Raw genomic sequence first — 26,254 nt, 5'->3', positions numbered from 1 at the left:
TAATTAGCCGTTCATCTAGGTCAAAATAACAACTCCGGAGTTAGTTATTTTATAAAAACAATCTTACCAGGCAGAAAAATGATTGGTGACCGAATAACTGTTTATTAATGTTTATTGATGATTAATAATAATAATAACATTTCTCAGAGTATCACATGTCCCGTTTTTTCCCCAAAAGTTATTGATTTTTTTCACACTTTGGTTAATTCAGTCATTCAGGTCGGAGTTTTTCCAGTGCTAAAAGTTATTATTGCTTTTTTAAATTTTATTTTAGTAGTATTATCTTTTGTTATTATGCATTTCTGTACATTAGTCATGTTTGATAGTAACATGATTAGTTCCGTAGGTGAACAGTGACCGCCATCTTGCGGTTAAACGCAGAGGTACAAGAAGAACGAACCAAGAGGAAAGCCGTACCAGAGAATATCTAATAGGAGAAGGACTGTGCGTCGTACTTCCAAGTTCCACTGCGGTCAATAAGTCTGTGTCTGTCAAAAACAGATAAATGTATCGCTTACTTTCCGAGAAGTGTTGTGTTCATTAGTTTTAAAGAGAAAGGAAGTATTATGATACATTATTTGAGAGATAGCTCATATTTACATGTCCAAGAATCTTTTTTCCTACTGTGTTTAACGTCGCTTTCAGTAGACGTAACACACAAAGGAAATTGCAGTGTTGTTGTTGGACACTGTGTCCTAGCAACCTACGGAAAGCCTAAACTTGTTCGTTGAAGAAACCCGCTGTCCTCTTAACGTTATCTCAGCACACCGCGAATGAATTAAAATTAATTAAAAATACGAAGTACACCATGTGGTAAAGGATGACTCCACAACCTCGTTTAATGTGGATTTATTAGTGTTATATTCGTTGGCGGCAACACACCAAAAAACGTAGCAAAGATGATAATAGAAACGCTCAGTCTGACTTGTGATAGAGTCCTGTCACACCGGCAGCTTGCATGTTGTCATTCTTATTGTGGCCTACCACTGCGTGGCAAGGAAATGCTGATTTACAGTAATATGGACACAGAGCTCGAGGTTTGTTAATGAACTTCTGTTAGTGGTGTACATCAACCAAGCTTACTAACGACAGCAAAGCTTGCTAACCAGCTAGTTAGACGTGTCTGTCATTGCAAACAACGTTGTCCTGTAGCTCATCGTTGCGTAAAATTTCCTCCTTATTCCTTATTATTTTTAACTTAGCTATAGTTTAGGCTCATATAGGAGCCACAGACTTGTTTGTTATACTGCATTGCATGTTTTACTGGAGTCTAAATGTTTGTCCACAGCCCCTACTGCTGACTGGCCACCATGGTGAAATCAATGCCATGACATTTGGAAAAGGAAGCAGACCTGTTCTCCTCTGTTCCGCCTCTGCTGATTATATCATTGTCTGGGATATTGAACTGTGCCAGAGGAGAGCGCAGGAGGGTAAGGAAAGACTGTTGTATGTGATTAAGTGTATGTAGTGCACTGCAGTGAAGAGTTGCTCACATAGTCAGAATTTGATCTGTTGTCTTCAACATTAGTTTAATTCAGGGTTGTTTATTTTATTTGCATTAAAATGTAGGGTATACTTTTGTCCATATATTCCACATTGCACTGTGAGTATGATCATTTTCCTGAGTGAAAATCTTAACAAGCCTGCCATCTAGTGAAATATTAAATCACTCATGATCATGATGTTTTTGTTCATCAACTTTTTTTTTTTGTTTTTAATATAAACTGATTTACCCATTTGTTTGCAGGTAAAGTTGCATGCGGCACAGTTATTGGGACTTTGCTGGGTGAAGTTGTTCACCTGTCATTCTGTTTCTCTGATGAACGAGTGGCTGCATGCTCAGGTGCAACTGTATATGTTCTCAGCTCAAAGGTACGAGATGATGCAAATTTTTGCCAGTGTCCATTAGTGCACATTAACTTTTGATTAATTTTTAGACTTATCATATAGATTGCAAATATTGTCCTGTGTTTCCTTCTCTCTGTTGTATTGGATGTATGTGTATGTGTGTGTCAAAGTAAGTCAAAAGCAGTCAAAGGATCAAAGTATCTTCACTTTATCTTCACTGCTGCTTCGTTGTTGTTTTCAGAAACATGAAGTGATCTCTACCTTGACCAGTCACCTTGGACCTTTAACATCAGCAGAGTTCTGCCCCTGGAATAAAGACTTTCTTGTCTCTGCGTCAGAGGACCGCACTTTTAAGGTCCTGACTTCAGATTCCCAAATGATAGAAGCGAAAATGATCACACTTTTGATATAGTGACGATGATGAACACTTGCACAACAAATACCAAATACTATGTACACTTTAGTAACTATATCTGAATAACCATGAAGGCCTTGTCTCTTTTCAGGTGTGGAATTTAAAAACTGAAACTGTTTGCTACCAGTCTTTTGTGCTTTCAGGTATAATATTACTCTTTAAAATAATGGCCAAATTAAATTCCCCATCCACCATAGCAGTCTTCATTTTCACATTACATATAATGGCCTTAATCCTCCCATTAAATTCAGCAAAATCAAAAGAATTAGTGGGATCTGTTTGTTATCAGGATCTTAAGGTATATACATTAGTCACAGTTCTCCAAATGTAGATGTCAAGACTTACCTTTAAACACTGGTAAGGCTTAAGTACTCTAAACTTTAAGAGTAAAAATTAAAAATAGTGAAAATTTTAAATGTCGTGTCTTGTATAGTGATCGCTGTAGAGAAGTCAGGGCCTTGCAAACTGATTGAAAATATCATATTCTTTGTCAAGTCACCAAAATCAAAAAAAAATTGTTCAATTTTTTAGCCTCTCCACTGCTCAGTGTGTTCTTCTTGGAGGAGAACCGGCAGCTTATCACAGGCTCAACTGATGGACAGGTTTGTGACTGACACACACAGACTTTAGCTGCTCATATTCATCATCAGAGACTGACATTCCATCCAACATTTTTTTGGTTTAGGTGTGGTGCTTTACTCTTCCTGATGACCATAAGTGTCACCTGGTGACCAAAATGGACCTTCAGAAGATGGAAAAAAGATATGAAATGCACCAACAAACCTTGAGCCATCAAGAAGGTGATGTTACTGAACAAAGTGCGACAGAGAATATCTAGTACAGGCATAGTGGACGATTTTGATCAAATGCTAATTCAGCTGTCCAACTGAAAGAGAAAATTGAATTGAATTATTAACTTTTGCTTTATTTTTTGATATTTGCTCGCATGGGTCACAGAACAATCACCTGCAGATAAAGTGGAGACTTCAAAACCTATCCTCAAAATGGCTTTATGTAACTCATTCACAGATACCAGTGAAAAGTAAGTGAATAATTTTCATGGCATTTGTAAATAACATTGAAATGTTTATGGTAGCTATATGATGTCTGACATCATTGGGTCAACCCAGAACCAACTCATTGTTGCTTTGCTAATGACAGGGGTTTTTTGGGCCTAGTTAGCACAAGAGACTTAGGGAGGGGCTAATGGCATACCAGATACGCCACATTTAGCAGGAGTAATTGTAGAGGTGATAATCTGATGCTGAAGGCTTTGTCATTCCAGGAGCATTTCCTTTTCATTGGAAGACCAAGACCAAGCAGTTGCAAGATGGAACTGTTTACCTTGTTGACTTGGTAGCATCAGCATAGAAACCAGTAGTGCTCAAGATTGATTAATTCACCAAGAAGAACTGTTTTACTTCGCTTGTCACAAGGACTCTTAATGTTGAAACAGGACATGATACTTTCAACACTGTGGCCTTTCTCAAGGGCTCTGTTTAGTTAAAAAATTGTACGTGATCCAGGAAAATCTTAAAAAGTAATTCAAACACAGTTGTCAATTAAAAAAAAAAAAAAAAAAAAACAGATAGCTGCACATTTCTTGCATTAACAATTTATAGATGTCATACTGTCACAAAAGCGTGGAAAAAACTGCTACATCTTTATGGGCTAATTGCTGCACGTGTCCACACAGTCACAGGAAACTTCACACATCACAGGAAACTTTGCAGGCTTGTAGGATAAACTGTTTCAGGCTGTTAAAACATTTCATGTTATGACAGGAAGCAGGCACTTAAAAAGCACAGACATAACTCTGTGTATTTTGTGGACCGCTGGAATCAAATGGACGTTGATTCCTCATTGCTCTAAGCAAAGCACATGATCTCAGAGTTACATCATTTTAACTCTTGAGTCAAACAGACATTTTTGCATGAAATTACTGGCGACGCACCCCACAGAAGCTGCCTGTTTATATTATTAAAATGTAGTACAACAGAGTTGATAGTTTGGATGTCCAAAGAGTAAACATGGTTCTGATGCTTCAGACTAGTCATTGTTTTTAAATTAATGTTTATTTTTTTTCTACAAACATAAACATATTTCTTCAGGATATTTTGAATGATGCAGTAATCACTTAAAAATACCACACATAAAGGCTTTAATTCACCACCCAGCACAGAACAACAAGCTCAGCATGAAAATAATGAGGTACTAAAATGTAAAATTGTTTAACAGTCACATAATCTCAGCAGGTAGCTCAGTATAGAAAGTGGATAAAAAAGCAAGAATGAGACTTAACCTCGTGGCGATGGTTTCCATCTTGCTGGATGTACACAGTTTAGACTGCTTGAAGTCAAAGGAAACCTTAATAAAAACCTATGCATGCCTTGCAACTTCATCACATCTGTATGTTTTTCTTTAGTATGTGGTTACACCATCTTTCCCCAAATGATCTGAAAAAACTGCTTTAAAGGGAAATTCTGTAACATTGTTTTTCCATATGCTTCTGTGTGGGCCCCTGCAGGGACAACAGCTGGTTATGTATTGGAAGCTCAGATGGCCTGTATGTGGTGAATGTGGCTTCCTCAGAACTCCTATCCATACTATATTTTAAAGGTAGGGAACTGCTGCTGTTCCTGAAATATGTTTAAGCGCTTAACAGATCTTTCTTTTTAAGAAACACTGTGATTGATTTCAAACTCTAAAGGGACTTTGAGATTTTTTCAGGAGAATGACAAGACTTTGCCAAGACAGCATAATGTATCTCAACAAAATCTTTAGGTTACTTATGAAACACCAGTTCTCCGAATAGCATGCATGAGATGAAAAAGTCTTAATTAGCTGATATATGTGTTTTACAGCTTTCTGCTCAGAGTGTGTCGACAGTTGCTAGTCAGCTAAGTAGACAGTGTTGTGGATGCTGCTTTTCTGAGGGAAGCTGTGTTTCCTGGCTACAATTAAAAAAAAAAAAAAAACACTGTTGGGCTAAGTAACCTTCTGAATGGAAATACCGAGTAATTGTATGCTATGTAATGAGACACAAAATGGACCAATGGGCAATCATCTCACATGTAAAACATTTCTGAGATACCTGTAGGACTCGCAAATGCAAGGCAATTCAGTCCCGTTTTCCCATGTTTGATACTTTGGTACATCAAGGTGCACTATTCTTATATTCTTTTAGGTCAGCAAGGCAAATATGTTCCCCCTGTGAAATTCATTTCTCTTGATCTATTCCAATGGTGAGACATCGAAAGATCCATTTTGGCTAGCTTTCATGATAACAGCTTACGTGATAACCCTATTTATGGGACTGGACAAACTAGTACAAACACTGTTTAATATAACGTACTAATAGCAACAAGAAGTTGAAAATAACTTGACACCTTGCACAGTATCAACAAAAACTTAACACAACATGTGCAACATGTTCACTGAGTTTTCATCTTACTTTCACTGTTAATTTCTTTGGATAATGTACAGCACCTGATACATATTAACATAACATGCATCTCTGCTCATGACTGATATTCATTCCTCCAGATTACCCAAACCTGAGCATCTCAGTGGCTGGGTCATGGTCAGTCTCTCCAGGGTGGGATAACTCTGTGAGTAATTCCAGTAATATCTTGATAAATCAGAGCTATGACCCAATTATCTGTTTAACTGGACCTCTGTCATTCATTTGGCCTGATTGTATTTAAGGACCTTGGAATTAAACTCAACAATCAACTATCTTTCACATTGCACCTTTAAAATGATTTTGGCCTAATACTGTTGTTTTGTTATTAATTAACTCTTGAACGATTTGTCTCACAGATGGTGTTTTTGGTGAGCTCTTTGTTTACTCCATGCGTGGTCCTGTTGGAGTTTCGTCTGTGCAACTTAGGAAGGATTTGGCCTTCTGGTGAAGTCTTTTCAGTATTCCCAAGGTAAACCTGGAGTCAAAGGCAAATATTTGGTGATGTTGATCCCCCCACAAGACAAATGGTCTTTTGTTGCTTCCTCCCTTCAATGTAGATATCAAAGTAAGAAATGAGTTCGGCTTGAAAAGGTATATATCTTTCGACTTCTTTCGAAAACAGCTGCTTTTCAGTAGTTCACATAATCATTTGGTTCCAGCCTCAATGTGCTCTGCTCAGTGAATGACTAAACTCTACGAACATTTTTTATATGTCTTTAAGCTTTAAAATTTTTAATAAGTTTTAATAGAGTTTTAATAAAGCTCCTCATACTGGAAGTACTCCTTAATCCAGAAAATCATACTTATTACTCTCACAATAACACGCTTTAGAAATGCCAAAAAATTTAGAATGGTCCTCTAGGGAAGGAATGAAATTCATTCAGGTATTACTTGTACCTTCATAAATGATTATTTAGCAAAATCCAGGTGCAACAATAAATAGTGATAATTTAAATAATAATAATAATAATAATAATAAATGTAATGGGTTTTTCTACTTTACCAGATTTGCAGTTTATTAGCCAAAGGATAATCATCTCAGCCTGTTTAAATTTGCAGAAATACTGCAGCTGTAGACATTTTGCTTTCTTTCACTGGTCACCTGAGCTCACAAGCAATACTGCATATGAATGGGGTCTGTTTTTTAGTTGGTCTCCTGCCTGTAATTCTCTCTGACTGACATTTCCATATTAACTTGGGCTGTTAACCTTTCTTGCCATCTGTTTTTTCATGAGTCAACATTATCATGGTGCTGAGAATTAGAAGTGCTAATAATTGACAACGGTGGAAAAAAAATGCAATGCCCCTTCATTTCCAGTAAGTTTTTTTCCCCCCTCGCTTGTTCTCAGTTCTCCCCTACTGCCTGAATCTCCTCTGAATGCTGAGTTGAAGAAGAAGGAGCCCAACGGTCCTAAAAAGAAAGGTCAGCATCGCTGTCGTCGTGTGAGCACTCACTCACCTCTCACTTATGCTCATGCACATAAAATAAAAAGGGGAGCTACTGCTGTTTGATGGTTTTAAAAGTGCAACCCATTTTATAGTTTGCTCCATGTCTGGCCTGTTGGATGTTTTGCTTGGACTAAGGCAATTCTCTTAAACTGTACTTATTGTAGGTTTATAGCAAGTCTGTTTGGCTATTACAAGAGCTATTGAGAACCTCCTCATTATCTGTAAGTATAAAAGAAGGAAAAGATTTCATCCTTTGCATTCTGGAGACTGTTGATGTGGCATTAATAATTAGATTTCCTTCAGTTTTAATTCCCCATGTAGGCATACACTTCAAATTGTGCAGCTGTTAATGTACAGCACATCTAGACTGATAAATTCTTGCTGATTAGCCCAGGTTGTTGTGCAGTAGTGGATTCGGAGGTAAAGTGAGCCTGTTTGTGGTCCTTCGGTGTATCATTAGGATCTGGCAGCATGAAACTATTCTGATGGAAACCAACAGTACAGTAAACTGCGGTTTACATGGTGCATTTACAGAGTTAGTGCTGAGAAAGCCAGTATTAGCTGGACTCCCCACAGCTGGAGTGAAGGGAGCTGTCTGTGCCAGACTATGTAGGAGATCTTCAGGGGAGTGTAGAGGTGCTGCGTGACTGCAGTGTCAGGCTGAAAACCACAAACATTTACAGACTAGTGAAACCCACCATGCTGTCTCCTATGCATCTCTGTAGTCTTAAGGATATCTGCAGAATTGTATACAAACTCTGAGACTGCTGGAAAGGAAAATTGTAAGTCTGGCACAAGTCTGACGGATCATTTTCAAAGAACTGTGAGTGCAGCTTAGATATCTCTTGTCAAGTCAAGCTGCCGTGTAACATAATCATGAGGTGAACAAGGACTCTTGGCTTTATGGGATGATGATAATCAGCTGCCTTTATTTTTTGTATGATGTCACCGGCCTCAAATGCAGCTGCCTGGATTAAGTTGTTTTATTGTTAGGATATCAGGGTGCTGCTCAGGCTGCAATTTGAATGGCTTTGATAGCTGACATAACTTTAAATAATCTCATATATAAAGTGATCAAATTAGTAATAGTAGCAAACAACGATACCGATAAAATTGACACAAGAAATGTTCTTTCTTTGTCAGAAACATGTAACTTTATAGAGAAGGGGTGCCTTCATTTGTCCTTAAATGTCATCAATGTCTAAACGATTTCAAAAGGAGAGACACACTCAGATTTATTTAAAAAAAAAAACAATAAATCAATAAAAAAGTGCTGGTGTACAATATCATCTGAGTGTGCTCCAAGACACCAGAATACTTTAGCATTAAAGGTCCCCTCCATTCCCCTTGAATATATTGATATATGCATGTATACTTATACAAGTTTAAGTGGTGGACACAAGATGTCTCTTACTTCACTGTATGTGCACTTGAGGCTTCAAGTTTCCACATCACACACGTGTATTCTCAATATCAGGCCCGGGACAGACTTCCAAACTATTTGTGATGTCACAAATCATTCTCGTAGACCCGCGTATTGAAATTAGATCTTCAGTCAGCGCAGAGAAAATTTACACTTTGAGCAATGGATGTGAAAACAGCCTTATATTGTCAGATTCTACACATCATTCAGCGCAGTGTAACTGACACAATTAACCGTAGGAACAAGAAGAAAAACATCACTGACTTTAAGGGGACTATAAGCATCAATGTCAGTTTTATTTTTTAGAGCTCCTTTGCCAGTAATGGGTAGAGTGAGATGGGAAAAACAGAGAGCTATGTGGCCTCAACCAGTCTGAATGAAAGAGGAAAGTGTGTCATGCTTCTAACTATTGTTCCATTAGTCACTGCTTTGCAGTAACTACAGAACAGAGTACCTTATTGTTTAGTGAATTTAGTTCACATCTAGCTCTCTGTTTAAGTTTGATATTGTGGTTACATGTAATGGGACACTCTTTGCCCTCTTTATACTTTTCCCTCCTGTGAGCTACATGCAGTTTCCACACATTCTCCAGGTGCAACATGATTTTTATTGCTGTTAGACCCTTAGTTTGGTTCCATATTCGTAATTCCTGTCAGTCTTCAGTTACTGTGCATCTGATACATTTACGCTTCCAGTCTTGCTCCTTTCTTCTTTCTACTCTATGCCCCACATCTCACAGGTCAGTAGGGCAATAACTCATACCAGAGAGTCTGGTTACAGTCAAAATAATATTTGAGGAACATGTATACCTATGATGGTTTACACACTTTTAGAAACTTGGATTATTTAGTCTTTTCCTTGGGTCAAATTCAACAGCTAACTCAGAGGGAGGTCTGTATTTTGCCATTCCCTGTTCTCTGACTGGGAACAAGAGTTAGTGGTTTGTTTTAGAATAAAGTCCTGGGCTGGCCTGTGCCTCGTCTTTTCTAATGCAGGAAAACCAAACTGTAAAACGAATCATTATCACTTTTTAAAACCACAGAAGCCAAAAAGCGATGTACACTTTAAATCTTGTTAATTCTAACATCCATCCAGCAACCACTTATGGTTTTTAGTTCTACTTGTGCAGATGCAAATACAGCAGACAGCCAACCTCATGAACTCTGTGACTACAGCCAAAATATTATTCTAACAACAGTCATTTGTTGTTCTTTTAGTTGTATCAGAACCTAACCATCCTAAGGTTTTGAGCTTATGAAACCTTTTACAATCCTGATTCCAGAAAATCTCCAGAAAACGCTGTGTAAAATGTAAATAAAAACAGATGGCAATGCTTTTTGAAATCTTTTTTGATATATCTATATCCATTTGATTTCGATACAATACAAAAACAAGACATTGAACACTCAAGCTGATAAACTTTTTGGATTTTTGTAAATTTACACTCATTCTGAAACTGATGCCAGCAGCACATTTCAAAGTTGGAACAGGGACAGCAAAAGCCTGAGAATATTGTGCAGGGCTCAGATGACACCTATCTGTCTTGTCTTAAGGTTGTCAAAAGTATCAATACTTCAGTGCTTTTTCAATACCCCATGTTTAAAATTAAACACTATCAGCATTTGACAGCATCAAAAGTACTGAGGCTATAAAAAAGAAAAATAAAATCAGATTTTCAACCCAGGGCTACACAGATATTAACATTATTGCAAATGACTTTTCTGTCTGCAGGTTGTTAATAAAAAAGGACCTGGAATGCTTTCTTTTTTGACTTTGTCCTGCATTGAATTGATTATAGATTGAAAAGGTTATGCAAATCATTACATTCTGTTTATGTTTACGTTTTGTCTTCTAACTTTTTTGGAATCAAGTTTGAACTGTAATGATTAAGACTGCTTATGCTAAGTCTGACATAATGAGATGAGGGCTGCAAAAGGAGCACCACTGTGATTTTATGCAGATATGACTAGACTTGGAAATTTGTCTGAAACTCTCACTTTGTTTCAAATAGCGTCTAGTCTCAAGTCAGCGTAAATTATGAGAGTTTTATTGCCCTATAAAACTAAATGACCATTATACATCAGCGGGGAGTCAATAGGACTGCTGAGCAATGCCAAGTGATTGTGACGCCAGGTAATTAAACTTCTGGCCTAAAATGCTTCATTTCTTCGTATAATCTGAACTGGATCAAAAATCTGCACCTCCTCACACACAACACAGTAGAGTAATGGAGGAAGGCGCTACGTGTGTGTGTAACCAGTGTCACAGTGTTCTGTTATCCTGCAAAAAAAAAAAAAAAAAAAACAAAACACACTTAGAGAGACTCAAATTTCAATTCATTATCCAAGGAACAGGGGACAGAGTTATTGTTTAAATCTTACGAGGTGTACTTTACAGGAAAATCCCTTTTGAGCCAAAACTGCAGTGAACTTAAGTAATGCTGATCGAACATGAAAAGCTCTCCCGGATATGAGAGGATTGAAAAGAGATCGAGATGTGCTTATTTTTAATTCTGACTATTTGGTTTCACTTGCATTAAATTTATTATTGTGCTGGCAACATGACACCACTGAGTTCTATGAGTCTAAGCAGGACAACAGACTGTTTGTCCATTGGGGCTCTCAAATTAAAACTGCCTACATGTGGTTGGTGTGTTGGTAATGTTATTACCCATAGGTTTTTCTTGTCTGTTGTCAGAGATTCTCTTATCAGGTTGTCATTTTGAAAAGCTTTAAAGAATAGTTTGAATGCCATCTGTCATTTATTTGATATATAGAAAATAAGCTAATGCTGTAAACATCAGTGTGGCTTGGTCACGTAACAGCATCAGTCAATCTGTGTTTTCAGGTCCACGTTCAGTAACAACCTTGACAGTTGACTTGCCTCGGTTTGTTTGTAGTTTCCAGTTGTGTTAGTCAATGATGTATGGATGGACTTGGAGTCAAAATTGTAAACCAAATCCTTATAATGTTTTGGGTTTTTTTTTCTGATGTAACTTAAGTTGTTGCTCAGAGTTTAAGTGACTTTTTCTTACTTCGCCTGTATTTGACAGGAGAACAGTATTTGGAGAACTCCACACATTTTCATGGTTGTGCAAAAAGTGAGCTCTTTGTAATATAGTAAAGGCACTGATAGCAAACGGCGAGCAGAACGAACCATTGAACAGTTTGTGGCTAATGCAGTTAATGCTCACAGTGTGGAGTGATCACTGAATAATGTTGTTCTACCTGAATATAATCCAGTCTGTGCAGTATAATGACTAGTTCTGTCCTAATTATGGAAAATAACATTAGACCTTTGACTCATACTGTAACACCTACTCATTTAAATTTGATGTAAATTTGACTCTTTCTTTTAAGTACTCTTCTGTTTTTTTGTAAATCATTCAGTTCTTCTCTTTGTCAGCCCGTGTCTAATGGACCACCTTATCTGTTTTTCAAAGGAGGAATAAAGGAGCAGCCTCTGGTTTTCCAATCAAAAGTGAAGTCATCTGGATATACCAGTGCTCCCAGGTAGGTTCACTGAGTAACTATAGGGGTATAAAATAGGGGTAAAGAGCACCTTTTAAATGTATCCACAAAATTCTTCCTATCATAACATTTGTCTGGTATAGGACAGTTAACACTCTCCCAAGTCAGGTTAATGGGGGCAGAGAGGTGACCTTCTGGTAATTTTAGGGTAGCCCAAGTCTTAGCGAGTAGATGTACTTCTTACAATTTATTCCTGTTGCACCCCACGATACACTCTTCCCATATGTTCACCCTCTGTGTGAACTAGCAGTAATGCAATCCTTTTGGATCTGTGACTAGTGTGAATGTGTGACTACTTGTCACACATTAATCTTCTTCATTGCCAGTTTTCACTAGCAAGTTCTCAAGTTTTTAACATGATGAACACCAACTTCTTTGAGCCAGCAGTGCTTTGCAGTTGTTTCAGCACCAGAGTTTTTGAACAGGGTGTATTTAACAACTTGGAAATGATAGGGAGTTCTTCACTAATCATTTCTAGTAACCTCTCAAGGGTCGCCTCTTCGTAATGCAACGATCCAAATATCACACTGCTTTTTTGCTTTGTTTTTGCTTTTCAGAAGAAGTATGTTTTCACCTAAAACAAATATTCAGAAGAATTCCTCCTCAAAAAAGTTAACCAAAAATGTGTAAGTAGTCCCAGAATTTAGAATTCAATGTTGAGAAGTTCTTAGGTTATCAAATACTAAACTTCTTTTTTGTCATTCAGAGGTTTACACCTCAGAGATTATCCAGCAGACAGTGCAGCACCTTCGATTCCACATGTTCATTTAAGCACTGGCAACAAGCCAGTCTACTGCCTTCAGTATTCAGGTGAGACAGTTTTTCTGGTGCAATAATAACTATAATATGTAAAACCTAATATAATCAGATATACAAATGAGCAACCCATCAGTAATGTTTCTCAAACCATAATATAGTACCTTCTTCTCAAACATTACAAATTAATATTGTGTACAGACACCTCTTAGGCAAAGAGTGATTAACAAGAAGTGTCACTTCAACATCTGAGGTTTTACAGTCAGAAATGAAGACCTATATCTCGAAAAAGAGATGTAATAGTCTGCAATAGTAGCAATAATCTGTCTATTCCTGAAATTGGGTAGGTTCTGATTTTGTCTGTGTAAAATCTGAACCACTTAAAGTTTATGTGAGACCTCAATTGCACAGCCAGAACCACCCCATGGTCCCGTGTCAGGATGGTAGTTTAGACCTTTGTGATACTACAACTTGAATGAAGGCATTTTACATTATTTGAACTGCAGAAATCTGTTGGAGCCTCAATTATTTGGGTAGTCATAAATCATCTGTTAAGTGAAAAATCCTAATAAACAGATTGTGTTTTTCCTTGTCTCTCCCAGGTGACGGAAAACAAATCCTGTGTGGTCTTGGCGACAGCTCAGTGTTGATGTACAGGTCCTTGCTTACTGGCAATCCAACTGTCTACACAGGTGCATGAAGTGTGCATGAATATCCATACCTTAAAAACATCTGGGTTATTGGGGGTATTTGCCCTCAGTCACCTCAGAGTTTTTGTCAGCACTGCATTTGGATTGTGATGCATCTTTCATGAAAAGAGTGATTCATTTTATGCAATATTCATGATATTCAAGGTTTTAATAATATAATATCATTTCTCAACTGTTACCAAAAGCAGTCAGTTCTGTCTGCCACTGCGACAGGTAAAGATATATTATCCATGCATGTCGGGCATCTCGTTTGCGTCCACAAGGGGGCAGCACAGATGGGACAACAGAGGATGAGGTGACCAATAGGTCACAGAGAGCCTCTTCACTCTGCCTGAGTCTCTCAACAGCACCATAAAAGTAAATGTTGCAGCCACACACTGTATTTCCAGTTTATTTCAAACCTCTCTTTATATGCAGGCCGCGACAAGCCAGTGAGGAGCGTCAGCTGGAGCCTCAACAGACAGTTTTGGCTGAGTGCATCAGAGGACCAGTCAGTCCAAATTTGGACCCATGGCAACCCAGAGCCTGCCATTATTATGGTGAATACCCCACAGATTCACCAATACACACTTCTGCTTGTGTTTTTTTTTTTTTTGTTCTTTTTATATGGATTTTCATTTGGTCTCTATCACCCAAATCTTAACCATCTTACCTTCCCCCACTCTATTCTAAGTCCAAGTCCTAACCGTAAAGAACAGTGAAATGAGGACCAGCCAGAGTGATCTCATATTGCAAAAATGTCCTCAGTCTGAAGATCTAAAAACTTAAATCGGTTAAAAAGTAAAAGCAACTAACCACAGACACATGTCATGAATGTTTTTCACTCTCACGCTTGTCTAAGACAGTTGTGATGGGTGGTAGGATTTTGTCCTAACACTGCTGTGTTATAAATGAAGAAGTGAACTCACAAAAGAAGTCATTCATAAATAAAAAAAAAAAGTGGTTACTACTCTATCCACCATATTTTACTTCATGTTTTTGTTTGTTCTCAAGAACATGTTTTCAAAGAATAATAAGTGAAATGTTTCATTGTCCGATTCTCCGTACACCAAGAGATGTGTAGTGTATTAATGGTGATGGAAATGGTGCACCATATAATTAAATATAGTTGTGTAATGCAGTTAAGAGATGCTATGATGAAAATAGCTCATTTTGTCTTTAACACATTAGAAACTGAGTGATGGCACACTTTTATGACTTCTTCAGGGGAATTTCTGCATAATGTTCAATGTACATTTGGCATACTGATATAAAACTTTGTTTTTCAGTTCAGATTTCCTTCTCTAATGAGAATAGCCTCATGGATTTAATAAAGGGGAAGCCATATTAATTGAAATGATGAAATGGTGTGTTTCTTGGCTCAGTGATAGTGACTTTGTCATTCAAAGCATCAGCTGGAAATCCAAAAAGTTGATCATATGCAGAGCCCCCTTACTTAATTGGCCATGTCAGAAGTGGGTCTGTTTCCCAATGCCAAATTGGCACTGGGGTCTCCCCATAGCTAATGCTAACCCTCCTTGCCTTGCATCCCTCATTGAGATTGTTTTGAACTTGGCCAGGTCTACAGCCTTTAACTGCTTGATGTTTTTGTGTAAAGATTTGGCAGCAAATTCAGTTCTTTTCAGGGACAGGAGCTCTGTCACAGTGAGCCAGAATTACACACAGCTCTGCACAGTTACTTGAAAACCTCAAATAACCACATAGTATTCTTACAATTACTTGTCACTGAAATTCTTGTGATGTCAGATAGTCTGTAGCTCTAACAGGACTGCCCATCTGATTGCTTTTTTGGGGGGGGTTGAGGAGAATGGTGTTAATGCCACATAGAGTTTGTTTCTGATAAGGATGTTTATTGTAATCAGTTCACTTTCTCTTTCTGTGGGACAGAATTTCTTTCAGTGCTCTTTTGTCAGTGTGGTGCAAAAAACTTCTGTATTAACTAAGAAAAGACAAAACTGAGGAGAATTTGGTTGTTAGAGTGTTAGAAGAAACGTTCAAGATGTACATGATCTACCAATAATGCCTATACGTTGATTAGGATAACAAAGATAAAACAGTATGTGCAGATTATCAGTCAACCATTGAGTGTAATGCATGTATTATTTTGAGCAATTAAGAAGCTCTAGATGTGTACAATACCTACTAATACAGCTTTTCATTGCTTTAGATCACCTTCATGGAATCAATTCATATTGGTTAATTGTGTTTTTCACATAAGCTACATTATATTTTAATTTATATGTTTTTTGCAAGATGTTAGTTTAATTTTTGCGTCTTTTCTTCTTTAGGGCAAAAGTATATTCTCCAAACCCATCAGAAGTGCACAGTTTTATTACCTTGACAAATTTCTTCTTGTGGCATCTGGACCATCTTTGTATTTGTACCTGTATAATGTGGACATCACACATGATGACATCAAGAGGTAACTGCGAGTGATTATCATACAGAATAGTTTATCATGTATACTTTATTGTGGGGCATAAACTAGCTATTTATTACACTTAAACAATTCTGATACCATTAGAGACTTTAAATTAGTTTCTAAATTAAATTTCTCTTTCTTTATTGATGTTGCTCAGTGAATGTCAGTGACTTTTCAAATTTAGGATGGTGTAGCAATGTGTAATCAATAATGACCTTCCCCAACAAGACCTCAAACCATATATGAACCTACAGTGTTAACAAAGGATATAACTGTAATGTTCAGTTTCTATGTCTGTAAACTGTATTTTCTGGTTCTGTTTCTTGTATTTTAGCATTTGTTAACTTGCCTCAGGAAGTCACTGGTAGAATACAGCTGAGAAAATGTAGGGTAGGATACTGATACCTCACAGATTGTGTTTGTGCTCAGACAACCACAGTTGTTCTCTGTTTAGTCTGAGGCATCAGAACATGAAACATATCAAGTCATGCTGCACAGTCACAAAGCCATGCATTCAAACTTTTAAGCTGCACAGTAGGGCACATACAGTCTTGTTGTCACTGACACATTGGAGGTTGCTTTTTTTAAGGGAACATTAAAAACACTTGCAGGGGAAAGAGAGCATTTTTCTTAGATTCAAACCAATCATCTGCCACATTTCACCAATAATGACTACCAGTTGCAAATACAGCTACTGCAGCAACATTGCAGTGCAGGTAGAAGGGGGTGTATAAATCAAAGGAATCATCTCTTTCAAGGCTTTTGTAATCTAAGTAGGAAACAGGATTTGTTACTTAAGCTGACTGATTTGATTGGAGCCCTGGCTTTATTTAACTGCTACCACAAACACTGCTGGTGCTCATTACCACCCATACTGTTTGACTGTGCTCTGTAAGCTGTTAGGGCTTATTCTGCAGACCAGGGGTATGACAATGCACAGCTTTCATATTCTATTTTGGTAGGTCATGTTACTTATTCATATTTAAAAATTTTGTTTGTTCAGTAAAAACAAACAAAATCAGAAGGCAGTGGGTTTTGATGCATTCTTTCCTACCGCCGTATAGCTCAGACAGAGATGAAGAATGATGATCATGTATTTGCCCTTATTTTTTAGAAAATGAAGCAGCTTTTTTTTTTCTTCTTAGATATCAGCACCGGAGTGTCGTCAAATTGGCAAAAAGCTTTGAGACGACATCAGCAACAGACATCACTGCCATGTCTGCAATCAATGATTTCTTCTCTTGTATCCTTTTTCTTGTTATTATTAGTCTTGCAGCACAAAATATTATAGTCTAGACTGCACTGATGCTGTGGAGGGCAAAGTGAACTTAACTCTTAAGTAGTTTTACTTGGAGCATCTCATTGGACCACTTCCATATCAACCACAGCAATCTGTCTGTGCTTCATAAAGTCTTCACATGTTGCCTCAGGGTTTTCACAGCTGACTTTACCTGTAAATCATTTAGGTCTCTTTAATTTTTCAGGAATGTCTGCATTTCAACCCCTTGTTAGTGTTTACGGTGCATTTGCTTTCCAGTAAATCCAGTGAACTGAGCTGTCCTGGGATGGGTGAGATCCTGTCAGGAGTTATTTTACTCCACTGTGCTTGGCACTGGCCAAGTGGGAAATTGACCTACAATGATGATACTGACATTTTACTGGATTTTTTAAACTTTATTTTATTTATTTATTTGTATAATTTAAGGTGTAATTAGCATATCATTAAAAATTACTTGTAAAAGGACACAAAAGGAAAAGGACGTGTTTATCATGGCATTAAATTGAATGAATAGAAATGACTTTATGAAAATGAACCCTTTATTTATTATCATATCATGATGATATAATGTGTGAGATAATGTGTCACAAGCACAGAAGACTATTTAGAAGGCAAAACACAACAATCTCCAAGCAGCAAGCAGCAGACCTATAGTTTGGAAACAATCAATCTCATAATTTTCCTAAATGCTGTTTCAGACATCGTTCTGGTGTGTGGTTCGGATCGCTCCATTCAAGTATTCGACATGAATAAGGGTGCAGTTGCCTCAGAGCTGCCTGATGCCCACAGCAGAGCCGTCCATGGCATTACACAGAACAAGGTGAGGCCATTTAAATGTCCCTGTGAATGTTCATGTGACCATCCATATACCAATTCAAAAGTTCCTCCGATTATATTATTTTTACTGTGATTGAGTATTTCTCATTATTTCTGTTTTAAGGATAGAACCTTGCAAATGGAGGATATTGGAGAAATTGCTTTAAATGACTGTGTCTTGTGGCTTAAAGAATTAACAAAGCATGCTGTAAGCCAGGCACACTGGTGTCCTGAAAACTTTTTCACAATCATTTTAATTACTGAAAGACATGTGTGCATTGTTTTCGAAAAGACAAACATTTAAGTTTTCTTATCCAGTCTGACTCATAGACTTTTTCCTCATTTGTCGTTTGACTGAAACTCGTGATAACCTCTAACTACTGAGAATAGACAGAGGCATGGACTTCTCATCACTCCACAGGAAAAGTGATGTTTAGACCTCACCCACACAGCAAAGAATTTGCTTGATTTGGCATCAGTTGGCAGTGTGAGCCCCATCTACTATTTGGCAGATGTTATGTCATTACATAAGACATCTATGAGTGTTACGTAAGGCACAGATTATCTTTGAGGGAATAAAAGTGTTACTTTGCGGTGTGAATGAAGAAGGTCATGGTTAAAAAAAAAATGTTAGAAAATGCCATTGGTTAGCCAAAAGTTTCCATGACATTCTGACAGGACATGCCATCATCAGCATCATTCATCTCGTTGAGTGTTTGAATGTAAATGCCTGGTGCATCAGGATTAAGGCTGCCATAGGAGATGGCAGGAGGAGATTCTATGCTGGATGATGGCCTCTGAGTAATGCTGTTCCATGATGCAGTTTGGGTTTATGTGGTCTTACTCCCACATCACTGTCTTGGACCAATGTGGACCTAATTTGCTGGTGTCTAACAAGTAGACAGCTTAGGCCTGTGTCCATATCCATTATAGTGCTATGAGGAATGTAATACTGCATCACTCAAAATGAAACTATAAATATCAGTGATAGATTCATGCATTCAAGTTTGGGTTTTCTGCATATTATTTGCATTTCTGCATAGCGATTTTATTACATTTTACAGAGAAATGACAGACCTTATTTTCTCTCCATATAAAGTTATATCAATATTTGCCAGCTTTGTAATAGCAACAAACCTATTAATTTTCATCATAAAAATTACAGAAATGTTGACCTATCTTACAGATGCTTATATAACTTATTGGAATCCAAGAAAGTGTGGATTCATGCAAGAGAAAGGCTTGTACCCAGTGACCCTAGGGTATTGACTGTAGTCACTTCTGCATGTTGACCTGTGCATACTTGACACTCAGGCCAACCCGGATTAGCTGGACACACTGCAGCTAGTGGCATGGATTAAATGCATTAACCCATTCAACTGTGATGCCCTCTTACCCACAGCTGACTATACCTCTTCAGCACAGAGATCCCTGTTTCTTGTCACGCCAGCTATTGTGAGCCATACGTTGTGGAAAGCCCGCAGTGTGTTGTTTCAGCTTGGCTGTTGCGTCAGCGTGGGGTCCTTCGCCTGGGTGCCTGAGGGCCTTTGGAATGCCTGTAGGGTTAATACCTGAGGATCAGAGGGATTGCCCCTGCCTGCAGGCTGCACACATAACATCAGTCTTCCCTCCCCTCTTGCTTTCTCATCCCACTGCGGCCCAAACAGCAGGAACTGCAGCATGTGAAGCAGCTTTTCCCACTTCAAATTTCCATCGCCTGCTCTGCAAAATTCACCTGGAACTCATCAGAGCAGAGGACTTCTCGGAAAATGAAACTGGAAATGCCCTCTCAGACTCCCGTTCTCACACTCTTAATGGAAATCTAAACAAAAAACACCCCCCCACCACCACCACCTCTCTCTCTCTTTCTTTCCCTCTCTTGGTGTCATATATGGAATTTATGTATATATGGGCAGTGGAAACTCTTTAATATTTGTAGCTGAAGCCCATATCAGTGTGGTACGTAAAAGATGGAAAATGACACACAAAGACAAATTAACAACAGTTATGCTTCCATCCCAGTTTTTTTTCCAGCTCCAGTAGGTTTATATTGTCTTTAATATCAGCTCCTACATTTAGGAAGGAACAATGTACCTGGAATAATAATAATAACAGCATTTGCCAGTACAGGATACACAGAAATAAAATGTTCCAGTCCTGGTCAGTATGAGAATCTGATTTATAACCTATTTCAGTCAAGCATGTGCTGACTAGTCCTTTTTTGTGTGTGTGTGTGTGTACTTCACAGGGCTCCATGTTTAGCACACAAGCACCGGATTCTTACAACCTCTTTCTCACTACTGCAGTAACAGATGGTGTGAAGATTTGGGACCTCCGCACACTTAGGTACTATTAAGATAAGCTATTCTTTTAGATTTGTATTCAGTGTACCATAATGTGAAAATCGAGCCAGAAAAATTGGAACATCCATGGCTGTTTGCTTTTACTAAATATTCATGAACTGCTTTAGTTTCTTCAGACTCTTGAGAAGGTGTTCAAAACCAGTGAGTATGACATTGGTGGCAGTGCGGTACTGTATGGCAACTTAACTCAATCAAGAAAGTAGAAAATACCTAATACATGTGCTTTTTTCCAAGACATTTTGATCACTTGGAGTATAGTGCCATCAGGAACAACAAACAATTCTGAAATTGCTTCCTAATCATGATATAAAAGACATTTGCCATTAATTCAGATATTTAATGCTGAAGTACATTAAGGACATCAACATTTTTTCTTACACAAACATTCCTCCGTTGATGAGTGAATCTGTAGTTGTTCAGTTTCCAAAGTACGTAGCTGAGAAAATTTTTCTTTGGCCCTTAGTAGCAGATATCCATATAAGGCGGATAATTCAAGTAGGTTCCCTTGGATTTCAAAATGTTCTTTTTGGCCTGGTAGAAGGGATTATTGAGTACTTCATTCTTTTATGTCTGAGACTGCTTCCATGTTTAACTCCCCATCCCAAACTCTATCAAAACCTTATTGCTATCTGATAAATATTTGCACCTGGTTTCCAGGTCAACTTCTGGTTCTGAGAGCTGTGATCATGCATCCCTCAGCAGATGCAGTTTTTCTGAAGTGAAACATATGAATGTATGAAAACAATATGTAAAAGCATTTCTTTTTTGTTTTGTTGGCCCTGTTAATTTGATTTTCCTCTCTGATAAGCCTTATTTTCTGTTTCTGTTTCCAGTACTAACCACAAAAAAAGTTACAGCTCCCCGAAATTAACGTTCCTGTGTTTGTCTTGAAGCTATCATCTAGTGGAAGTAGTTAAGTCAACTCTAGGTTATATGTTCCTCAGAATCATAAATAAGGTAATATAAAAATTCTTGGAACAATGTGAGTAAAGCTTACATAAGGTGTCCATGTGACTGCTCACCAGGATCATCAGATTATTTTATTCAGTGGAGCTTTTTTCTAAATGGATCAATGTGAGTGAACATTTCATAGATTTTTTTTGTTCAGGGCTTTACAAAAAGAGCATGAGAAATCAGTTGTGAAAAAGAATACAATAGTACCAGCACTATTTTAGTACAGTAAGCTGAGGCCACAGAGAATACTTGAAGTTGAACTTGTCGTTATTTCAATGAAACCTGTCAACAGTAATATCTCAGAATTAGCAGGTGACATTGGGGTGTAGTCCTGAGCTGCGCATGTCGCTGTTATTTTTGAAAATATAATTTTTTTTGGAGAAGAAAGATGAAAATATCACCCCAGCACACAAAACTGGCTCAATCTTATTAGGGGTAAATCATTCATTCATTAATCATTCATCATTCATTTTTCCTGAACTGACCCTTTAAACTTTTGAACTTCCAGGAAATATTGAAATACGTGAAGATACAGTAATGTTGCCCTAATCTCATTGATTTCAAAGATGTTAATCAAACTTGAAGCAAACTTAACTGAAACAGAACTGAGGGCTTTTTCTTCCACCTTAGTTAATGGCAGACAGAGAGTTGCATAAAATCACTCTGGACCAGGCACTCTGTTACAAAATCTCACTGATTAAATAAATAGTCATGTTTAGTTTGACATCCGCAATTTCGTCTGGGTCATTGCTATCAACAAGAAAAATGTAATAAATTATTTGGCAATTGAAGTCATTAGCTTAAATTGTTTTATGACTTGATGAATGACTGTATGGGAAACAGCCCGAATTTTTTTTACCCACGGCCATTGCAAAGCACTATAAATGGAACAGTGTTCTTATTAGATAAACAATTCCATTGAGAGGAGCTCTGCATTAGGACACAATTGGGGCTGATACTTTATTCTGTCACTGATCGAACAATAGGACTCCCAGAAAAACCACTGTGAGAAATGTACATTTCACTCTGTGGAAACTTCTTGAAGTCTTAATTTTATTTTGGTCTGTCACCCGAGAATTCCCAATACCTCTTTTTCCTTCCTTTTCAGACAGTAATATAATGTTTTAGGAGTTTAATGAGCTATGTAAAACATTGGCTTGGTTACAGCCCCCACCCTTCACTCATCCCTTGTATTTTAAAATTATTTGCTTAAGTATACAAGATATACAAGATACATTCCCACTTAGGGGTCTGTGCACCAACTAGTAGCATAAATCAGACCCAGTTAGATACAGATTCTAAAGGCATAGAAAGCAGATCGTGATCTGTTTCTCTTTAGTTCAGTGATATATTTCCCCTAAATCTGGAGGGACTTCCTTCATCTGATAAATTAATGCAGAACAATACATTATATACATCACATATTTATACCAAATGATATCAAATTGTGCAAGGAAAACCAAGCTTTCACCTGATTTGCCCTGACACAGTTGAATTGGTTGAAATACACTGGCTGCAAATAACGAGCTATGATTAGCCTGCTGATTACCTTGATGACTGACACTGAATACCCAGGTGGATTCAGTAACCGTACAGGCTCCCACCCAGACCCTCCGGTGAGGTCTGCGTTAGTCATCAGGCAAATGCCGGATAGTCATCACTCACTCAACACGGAGAATATGTGTGTGCGGGGGGACTCGGCACAGCATCTTCTCTATGTCAAAACATTAGATTCACATTCTGACCTAGAAAACCAGATGAGTGTTTACGCTAACTTGTTAAACTGGTTCTTATCAGAGCGATAGTGACAGGTTGTGTCAGGTCAGCTACAGACCTGAACGTCCAGATGTGCTGATGGGGATTTAGACGGCTATACTTCTCATCAGTCTATCCTGTACAAAAACAAAATGTAATTCTTTTAAATATTAAAAGAACCTTAGCGGTTATATTAACTTGCTCACTGGTATTGGGTATATCAGATTTCTTTGGGGTCACCAGTGAATATGACCTACTTTTAGTCTAACTTAATGACATTAGCATGTGAATGTCAAAGACATGCTCTCACCAGATCCTGTCCACAAGTTCAGCCCTGCAGTCATGCCAACCCATAGAGCCCTTAGCTCAGCTAGCTGTTAGTGGTATTGCAAAGGCATTACATGCTGTTGCAAACCAAAGCAAACCACAGACAAGTAGCACAAGGAGGCCATTTCTCATCTACTACCTTCTCTTTTCTGTGTTTTGTTTGAGTCATGCTCAGCTCAGTGCCCTCAGCTGGTTCAGATGTTTGTAAAACGTGAGTTTCATACACTAATAGATGAGACTTTTTCATTTAACTCATCACTTCAACAAAACAACAGCTGCACTGTTGTGAAACACTATTCTTGGCTATACTAAGGATATCTCAAGTATTGTTTTTATTCCCCCACACCATGAGTGAAGGCCGAGGCCTGAGGCATTATGCTTTTGGGTTGTGCGATTGTCTGTATGTTCATCCGTCCATACGTCCCATTTTTTAAACATGATATCTCGGAAGCAACCTCAAGGAATTTCTTCAGATTTGGAACAAACATCCATTGGGACTCAAGGATGAACTGTTTTGATTTTGGTGGACAAAGTTCACTGCAACCTCACAGAGCATCTTTTTGACCATAAATCAAAAACAATTGACATAAATGTTTATTAGGATAAAATGATGAAGTGATGGTCAAAGGTCAAATTCACTGTGACATAACAGACAGAGGTGGGTGTAAAATGCATCTAGACTGGTGTGCTGAGGCATACAACCAATAGCAATTAGGTTATAATATTGTTTTTACTGAAGATTTTTACTAAGATTTCTATCTCACGGTCTTGTCAGTCACAATGAGGTCAGGGTAAAATAATTAGTAATAGATTCAGTCATAGTATTTAAAATAAAATACATATTGCATATTACTGCATGCTCTCTTGATTTAATCCCACAAGGACCCAGTAAAACTACCGTAAGAATGTATTATGATATCAGCAGTCAAATATTCAGTCTTTCCCCAACATCGGGTTGGGCTTGAGTTTATTAACCTTGTTAATTTCCCCCAACTGTGTGCATGTCTTCCTCAGGTGTGTACGGCGTTATGCGAACCATTTAAATCGCTGCCACCCCTGCTCATCAGCCATCTCACCATGTGGCCGGTTCATTGCCTCAGGCTCTGAGGATAACTGTGTAAGTTGTAACTGTCTATACACTGTGTGGCTCGGTTGCCCCTGTTCTTTAGTTATAGTGTATCCCAGACAGTCAGGTTGACTTTAAACACAATTTGATGGAGATAATCACTCTTTTTTTTTCATTTTAGTAAAACTGCAGCTGGTGAAAAGGCAATTAGGGACACTGTCCATCAAAGTCACATATACACAATGTTTGGTTCCATGAATTCAGAACAGTGATAGTCATTAAGTTGCAAAAAGTTGATGGCTAATGTGAGATTTCACAAAAGCTTCAACAAGAGCAAATAATGATGTGTCACATCACGTGTCTGGTCACTTTACAAAATCTTTCATGAATCTTCTGTCAAGACGGAATCAAAATATGGTGATATTTTAACAAAAATATCACAAGCCGCCAGTATTCTCGCTTGCTACAGTAAATTATTTTATGTCTAATTTATAATCTTCATATCTTACTTAACCTTGTAAAGGAACCAATGTTCATCAGTTTCGCCTCCATTTAAGGTGAGGACTGGTTCTTCTTGACTCAAAGATTTTCATTTGAACCTGATCCTTTTTCCACAGAAGTCAAATTTAGCATTCATGTTGAAGCAGAACTGTTTAATTGCTTTTCCAGACTTTTCCTTATACTTGCTTTCAGGCCTTCTTCAGAAGGCTGCCTCCTATTTCCTTATCCATCTCTCTTTTCTTCTGGTGTATGTGCTTGTTGAAAACTGTGGAATAATATATGCATGCTGTTGGTTATTATTAATTATGGGGACTCAGCACAGCACGGACATTTGAGAGCATCTCTGTTGAGATCGGACATTTCCAACGTTTCTTGGAAATTGGGAGACTGTATGGTAGTGAGCTACCCCGTATTTATTTGTAGCTGCCCTGAGACTTCCATAAGCCAGACATATTTGTACTTGTCTTAATATATCAAAAAGCAATCATGGAAAAAAAGAACCTGAATCCTCTAAAAAGACTCCCTGGATCATATTACACATTTTCCAAAGAACATAAGGCCAAAGACGATCTAAGTGGAATAGGATTTCAGTGTGGTCAATATTAACCTGTTGTATGTTCTGTTGAAATATGTCTTATTTTCAGCAGTTTAACTTCCCCTCTTATCATCTGACATGAGATTACAATTTATAAGACAACAGTATTATTTTTTTTTTTAAATCAAGGTGTATGCTTGATGATTCAGTTTTCATACTCCCGATTCGATTGCCCCACTCTCGGCTTCAGTTACTGTTGATATAAACTGATATACCTGAGGATCAGTGTGATATTTAAGCATTCCTGAAAGAACTTCTTTCTTCCAAGTATCTAATGCCTTCCTAGGCACCACGCACATCATGTGCCTACTAGACAGGAGACGCTCTACCCACGGACTGTTTGACAGAGCTCACTTGAAGCGTTTTGCAGCGAAACATAATGCAAAACAGCTGCAGGAATTTGATGAGTCGTCGTCTGGTAACAAACATCCCCACATCTGTTTTTATCTGTGTTCATGCCACAGAAGCAAACAATCCTAAAGCTCACCGATTGTATTTCGAAGAAAAAAAACTGTGCTAACAAGCTGGTAATATATTAACCCATGTATTCTAAGATTTCAGTTTAAAATGTTGATTCTA

At 37.8% G+C, this 26,254-nt stretch overlaps 1 protein-coding gene across 2 annotated transcripts in view; it reads left to right on the top strand.

Moving 5' to 3' along the window:
- The first annotated feature begins 578 nt into the window (after positions 1-578).
- Positions 579-26,254, top strand: part of wdr27 (WD repeat domain 27) — a 37,263-nt gene continuing 11,587 nt past the window's right edge. The window contains exons 1-22 of one of the 2 annotated variants that reach the window (XM_046402219.1): positions 579-1,037; positions 1,289-1,430; positions 1,748-1,872; positions 2,090-2,203; positions 2,355-2,406; positions 2,795-2,865; positions 2,949-3,063; positions 3,221-3,305; positions 4,791-4,882; positions 5,810-5,874; positions 6,086-6,198; positions 7,079-7,152; positions 12,044-12,113; positions 12,689-12,757; positions 12,838-12,941; positions 13,490-13,579; positions 14,015-14,136; positions 15,886-16,019; positions 17,165-17,262; positions 17,997-18,118; positions 20,363-20,460; positions 24,528-24,630. In XM_046402219.1, coding sequence (XP_046258175.1) covers positions 900-1,037; positions 1,289-1,430; positions 1,748-1,872; positions 2,090-2,203; positions 2,355-2,406; positions 2,795-2,865; positions 2,949-3,063; positions 3,221-3,305; positions 4,791-4,882; positions 5,810-5,874; positions 6,086-6,198; positions 7,079-7,152; positions 12,044-12,113; positions 12,689-12,757; positions 12,838-12,941; positions 13,490-13,579; positions 14,015-14,136; positions 15,886-16,019; positions 17,165-17,262; positions 17,997-18,118; positions 20,363-20,460; positions 24,528-24,630 — 2,196 coding nt within the window. In that variant the 5' untranslated portion in view covers positions 579-899. The remainder of the gene's footprint in view (positions 1,038-1,288; positions 1,431-1,747; positions 1,873-2,089; positions 2,204-2,354; positions 2,407-2,794; positions 2,866-2,948; positions 3,064-3,220; positions 3,306-4,790; positions 4,883-5,809; positions 5,875-6,085; positions 6,199-7,078; positions 7,153-12,043; positions 12,114-12,688; positions 12,758-12,837; positions 12,942-13,489; positions 13,580-14,014; positions 14,137-15,885; positions 16,020-17,164; positions 17,263-17,996; positions 18,119-20,362; positions 20,461-24,527; positions 24,631-26,254) is intronic. The other variant, XM_046402218.1, reaches the window with a different exon arrangement.

This window comes from Scatophagus argus, chromosome 10, assembly GCF_020382885.2.
Source record: "Scatophagus argus isolate fScaArg1 chromosome 10, fScaArg1.pri, whole genome shotgun sequence".
In the NCBI taxonomy this organism is placed as follows: domain Eukaryota; kingdom Metazoa; phylum Chordata; class Actinopteri; family Scatophagidae; genus Scatophagus; species Scatophagus argus.
The sequence above is the reverse complement of the archived record's forward strand: the minus strand, read 5'-3'. Positions and strand labels throughout refer to the sequence as shown.